At 39.7% G+C, this 6,533-nt stretch overlaps 1 protein-coding gene across 2 annotated transcripts in view; it reads left to right on the top strand.

The window, feature by feature from the left end:
- Positions 1–5,502, top strand: part of LOC126419843 (N-acetylglucosamine-1-phosphotransferase subunits alpha/beta) — a 131,783-nt gene extending 126,281 nt beyond the window's left edge. Inside the window, exons 12-13 of one of the 2 annotated variants that reach the window (XM_050087093.1) lie at positions 1,026–1,287; positions 5,259–5,502. In XM_050087093.1, coding sequence (XP_049943050.1) covers positions 1,026–1,287; positions 5,259–5,330 — 334 coding nt within the window. In that variant the 3' untranslated portion in view covers positions 5,331–5,502. Of the gene's footprint in view, positions 1–1,025; positions 1,288–5,258 lie in introns of those variants that run through there. The other variant, XR_007576007.1, reaches the window with a different exon arrangement.
- The last annotated feature ends 1,031 nt before the right edge of the window (positions 5,503–6,533 follow it).

The raw sequence follows: 6,533 nt of genomic DNA on the forward strand, positions 1-6,533 counted from the left end.
AAACAGTGCAAGCCCCACACCCACAGTACCATGCAAAGTGACACTGGAGGGCAACAGACTACCCACCAGTTAGTTGGTTGTTCATAGAGGAAGTACAGATCCCATGAGCGGGTTCCAAAGCTTCACGTCTGCGCATCAAAAGTCACTGATCCTAAGTCCAGCCTCACACATAATGGCTAAGGCAAAAGGCTGGTCACGAGGTGACTTTCTGTAGTTGGTATATCTCCTCACAGTGTAGAAGACAGTGTGTAGAGTTGAGTGATTCAATACTGTACGTCGGTTTGCAGTGTGCTAATTACAAATAGTTCCTGCCGTCCTCTTAAACTGCTTGCCAAAGAGCCATGTTGGAAACAGTTTCTGCCAGCGGGACATGCACCATCTGCTCTCCAAATGAAACCTTTACAGAGCTGGATTTTGTGGCCTGTTTGTAGCACTATGTGCTACACAAAGTAATAACAGACTTAAAATGGCCAGCCGTTGTGGCCGAGCAGTTCTAGGCACTTCAGTCCGGAACAGCACTGCTGCTACGGTCACAGGTTTGAATCCTGCCTCGGGCATGGATGTGTGTGTTGTCCTTAGATTAGTTAGGTTTAAGTAGCTCTAAGTCTAGGGGACTGATGACCTCAGATGTTAAGTCCCATAGTGCTCAGAGCCATTTGAACCATTTGAACTTAAAATGGAAAACCTCAGCATTTAATGTCATTCTGTGCAGCCACTATTTTTAATGGCTCAGACTACTAGTTGCCAGCTGTTTGAGCACCCAACTTTTGTCTGTTGCTCCCAATGAAGGGATCGTGTTCCTTGAAAGCCCATGTTGTGCAGGCAGTGTTTTTTTCAAATTTTTTAGCTGCATTCATATGTTACTGTGGATATTTCGTGATAACCGTATATTACTATGGCTGCAATATTCAGTTTTAATATGTGTTAGTTTTATTTTTTTTCAACAAAATAGAAAAATCTGTGTTATTTCAAAATTTTAACATTTGAAATACAGTAACAAATTGTATAAATGCCCTTGTTAACAGGAAATTCATATGTCTGAATGACAATCTGGACCCTGCCGTTGAGAAAGTCAATGATGTGATTCGTGCAGTTCTGCAGGACTTTTATGAAGCACTGTTTCCTGCTCCATCATCTTTTGAACTGCCACCAGAATACCGAAATCGGTTTCTGCATGTATCAGAACTGGAGGCTTGGAGAGCGAGCCGAAATATTGCACGCGTGTTTGTATATTTATGCCTAGCTTTACTTCTCAGCTTTTCACTTGTCAGTTTCCTTCTGATTGAGGTGAGTAGCAGATGATCATTATTCTTTCCATGTCCTGTTTATGTTACGTGTTATAAAGTTATCAATATTGATATATGTTACTGTTGACTTGCACTATACCTATTCCATCCATGTCTGCCAACAAGTGATCCATTTAACTTTAATTTATAGTTGAAGTAAAATAATTACATTCCAGAATTGCTTGTATCTTGTCACATTAAAAGGAGAGGTACATCATTGTGAAGAACATGCACCTTCATGCACAGAAATCTTCCTGTTTGCAGTCAAAGTTCTTGTGTGTTATAGCAGGTGTAGTCTACATAAAGGGAATAGAAGCATATCACAGTCTTGATGGTACATGTATGATCCACCTACATTATCCAGTAGGCAATGACATTTAGTAAAGGGCAGGGTGTGCAAGAAGTAACTAGGTATTATTAAATGGCTGTTAAATTTTTAATATTGATGGAATAATAATGGAAATGGTACAAACGTACAGAACATTAAATGGGCTAGTGATTTTTCATGCCGTGTAGTACTGACTGTGGCCATAAGAGGCAGTACACTCAGCAACAACAAAGATGGCCAATTGCCATGAATATAGGTTGTTTCACACTATTGGGTGTGGAACTTGATTATGCCTGTGCAGAGATGGTAGTATGCGGCAAAAGGAGGGAATGCTGCAGTTCCCATTGAGACAATAAAGAATTGTCATGCAAAGCTGAAGACCATAGGTTTGGTAAAGAATGCAGCGAAAACAGGTGGCAATCCACATCTTGGTGTGCTGAGAATGTGGTGATTGTGCAGAACATGTTCAGACGCAGCCTGGGGAAGTCGAAACACCAGGCAGCTTGTGATAGCAGGCTGTGCAGAGTTAAACTTTGGAGTATGGATCCCATTACGTGCAACAGCTGATACCAGAAGACTGTGATCACAGAATGGAGTATGGGTAGTTGATGTGGGATTGGCATGGAGATTGGCCTCAATTGTTTCACAACATCCTCTTGACTGATGAGGTCATATTCCAAGTGGGAGGTTTCGTCAATTGGCACAATTTCCATTACTGAGTGGCACAGAATCCTGGAGTTACAGTAGAGAAGATGCATTCTTGTCCAAAATTGACCATGACCATGTGGTGTGGAATAACGGTTACAAATGTCATGGGTCCATATTTTCTGTGTGGCACAATGAATGGTGAATGCTACCTTCCGGTGCTTCAGAATTGTGTTTGGTCTTACTAATCCTACACAACTTCCTCCAGAAAACTGTGGATTCCTTTGCAGGTTGTTTGAGTAAATACGTCAACACCATAGGCATCTACTCAACACCATAGGCATCTACATCAAAATTTAATGAACTGGATGGGAAAATACTGACTACATTATCTTCATGCAAGGCAGTGCACCACCTCATTATGCAAATGTCGTGTGGAAATGGTTAGATGAGAAATTTTCAGGTCATTGGCTGGGGAGAAGTAGACTACATGAACGGCCTGCAAAAAATCCAGACTTGATACCTTGAGAATTTTTTTTTATTTATTTTATTTTATTTTATTTATTTATTTATTTTTTTTATGGGCCCGGGCAAAACAGGAGGAACATTGAACGAAACCTCACACATTGGATGAATTAGAAGCGTGGATTCAGGAAGTTTTTACCAGGAAGTTCTTGCCTACATAAAAATTAAATGGACTTTTAACATATTCCCATATAACAGTGTACATACTGTATCAATTCCAAATAAATAACTGTGTGAAGATAAAATGTATGTAATGTTAATTAAATCGAAACCCTTAACTGCCAATAGGTGTTGTTGAAATACATCAATAGAGACAGCTGAAAATGTGTACCCCGGCCGGGACTGGAACCTGGGATCTCCTGCTTACATGGCAGATGCTCTGTCCATCTGAGCCACTGAGGATACAGAGGATATTGCGACTGAAGGGACTTATATCTTGCACACTTCCCGTGAGACCCACATTCCCAACTGTCCACAACCTACGTTTGTAGTGTTCCTAACAGATATTGGCCCATTCACTCATTACTTGCACCAGACTAAGCTGACGAGTCCCGTAAGAGTTGGAAGGCGTGCGCATTCGCACAGGAGGTGGTCAATGGCCAGGTAGCCTTTAACTATATGAAGATGGTATCTGTTCCCAGAAGAACAGATACCATTGATGACTAGAATGAAATGATAATTAAATCGAAACTCTTAGCTGCCAACAGTCGCACTATCATCTGTGCCCTCGGTGGCTCAGATGGATAGAGTGTCTGCCACGTAAGCAGGAGATCCCGGATTTGAGACCACATCGGGGCACTCATTTTCAGCTGTCCCCATTGACATATTTGAACAACACCTTGTAGTGACTTGGCAAGACAGCCAAGCCACTAGGAGGTGAAGCCGAAAGGCACGCGTTTAAGCTCACGCAGACTGGCGTGAGGTCTGGAACAGTTAAAGGATTTTATAGTAGCAAATAAAGTACGTAGTTGATGCAATACTTAACTTTAATCCATAATTGATGTACATCGCTCTTGATGATACATAATGACAATCTCAATATAAACTGGTAATGGCACCTTGCTAGGTCGTAGCAAATGACGTAGCTGAAGGCTATGCTAACTATCGTCTCGGCAAATGAGAGCGTATTTGTCAGTGAACCTTTCCTAGCAAAGTCGGCTGTACAACTGGGGCGAGTGCTAGGAAGTCTCTTTAGACCTGCCGTGTGGCGGCGCTCAGTCTGCAATCACTGACAGTGGCGACACGCGGGTCCGACGTATACTAATGGACCGCGGCCGATTTAAAGGCTACCACCTAACAAGTGTGGTGTCTGGTGGTGACACCACACACCTGTTGCCAGCTAAGGGTTTCAATTTAATTATCATTTCATTCTAGAGAAGCTGCACACACGGTCATCAATGGTATCTGTTCTTTCGGGAACAGATACCATCTTCATAAAATGTATGTGTATTTCAAAACCTAATTGCTTCCTGCAGATGATGTACATAAATACATCAATTTCATAACCTAGTTACTTGCTGCATATGATATATGTGTAAGAACACCACAATACTTGTCCCCCGCACTGACAGGCTAATAATTACACTGCCTCACCAGTAGTAAACATGCCCATTTAACAAATTTAGAACTATTTTGTCAGTTAACTCCCCAAGGAATGGAACATTCTAAATTTGAACATGTTACATTAACTTCATCCATCTTCCTGGATTCCAGTAGCAAATGGTAACCAGTAAATGACAACAGCCACAACACTGATTCATTTATTTATTCATTCATTCTGTTGCAGGCAGCTGTCGAGGAGAAAAAAATGTGTCCTATGAAACCCCCAATTCCATATTGAACAGATAGGTGCCCTGTTGTGAAGAACACGTGCCTTCATTTAAAGAAAATTCCTTGTTTGCCCCAACCGTTTTACTTGTCCGATCCTGGTTTTTGTATATCACGTAGAGGGAGTATAGCCTATGGGAGATCAGTCTCTAATGTCAGAACTACTGTGGTTCTAATGCATGCAGCCGTGTACTGATCCCAGTATGCATTCTACAATTATTGACAAATATTTGCTGCAGGGAGTCTTTTCTTTGAAGGGGTTTAAATCTCGGGCTGCCATTTTTGTGCAAATGTCATTAAACAAACATGCTACAAACAGAAAAGACTGCTATTCGTATGGAGTAAGTGCACAAGGACCAGCTGGGAACAAAGTCTTGATCACAACTTTCGGAATGACTTTTGTATGTCAAATCTGTGGAGGCATCACCAATACGTCCGATGGCAATTTCAGCTTGACAGCTAAAAAATGATATAACTGTTATAACTGCTGAGTCATTTCCATGCGTTAGTCTTATATGTTATTTCAAAGCTTTTTCTCATTTATATTCTAATATATTATCAGTTGCTTGATGATATAGTAAGATTTCATAATTTGTAATTATTTGAGTTTAAGATCATTTATTACTTTCTCACATTTCATTTTGCAGCGCCAGGTTCGATGCCGTCGTAAAGCGTCAAATGGCAATCTGGCAAGACAATATGCAGATGTGGGCGTGTAATGTGTAAAGAATGCTACAGGTTCTGAACCACAATCTAGTCACAATGTAAATAATATTTCCTTACATTCCAGTTTTTGATGGATATATTTGTAATTTGTTTATTAATAATTTTTGTCTTAAATAATACTTTTTGTAATATGAATAGGCAATGAATGTAAGATGTGTGTGTATATATATGGCATCAGACTGTTTGTTTGTAATAGTGTGAATAAGGAAGAGCTGTACAATTCGTATAAAACATCACACCATTTTGTCTGTACAGCAAATACACCAGTGGTGTTAGAAATGTAAGTAATATTTTCTTGGAATATTTATCTCCAACATCCTTTTCCAAAAGTTGCTGTAAATGTTGACATATTGTCCTGAAACATTACATTATTTTGCTTGACAGGAAACAGAATTCCTCCTCTAGCAAATCCAGAGAGAAATTGGGCAATGAGGTAAGTGAAAGGTGAAGTATTAGTCACTTGGGACTAAGAAACAAATGTTCACAATGCAGTCATTAGGTAAAATAACAAAGACATGTTGATAAATGATTGGATACTAACTGTTTAGGGAAGTGGGTCTTAAAGGTGCAGCAAGGAATGATGTGTGTATGAAATTTACCCAAATAGTTCAATACTTCACTGTACAGAACATTCTGCAAATATTACAGATAGCCTTGTCAACCTTTTCCAGATGATGTCCAGAACTGTTGTGAGTATCCTTTGAATGAGTCTTGGAGTATCATTCCATACACAAGTTTTATTAGTCAGTTGTGAAAGCATGTGTAATTAATTATGGAAATCATTCCTATCATGCTGCAGTCTTAATAAATAAAGAAAATTTTGGAGACTGTCAAATCTTTCCTTCAGTCAATTTTTTATTGGAATTAACTTGTATAAAAAGAACATTAATTTATGTAACTGCTAATATACCCTCAACCCGAGCATATTAATAGGTCAAAGTGAAAGGGCAACATATTATCATAAAACAGCTGGTTCTTAAGTTGTAAAAAATGGGGAAGGCTCTGTGATTTTACTTTTCCACCGCTCACAAGTGTTACAATGCTGACAGTTTTTCGAGTATTTTGCAAATGTGAGAAGCAAACATAGTGTAAATTGCAAAACAGTAATCTGAATATCACTGACCATTTAAGTCCCGTGTAGTCTTCTTGAACTGAAAACTGTGCTGCTGTTCAGTTGGCTGGCTCAAGGCTGCTGC

This window comes from Schistocerca serialis, chromosome 9 (genome assembly GCF_023864345.2).
Source record: "Schistocerca serialis cubense isolate TAMUIC-IGC-003099 chromosome 9, iqSchSeri2.2, whole genome shotgun sequence".
Lineage (NCBI taxonomy): Eukaryota > Metazoa > Arthropoda > Insecta > Orthoptera > Acrididae > Schistocerca > Schistocerca serialis.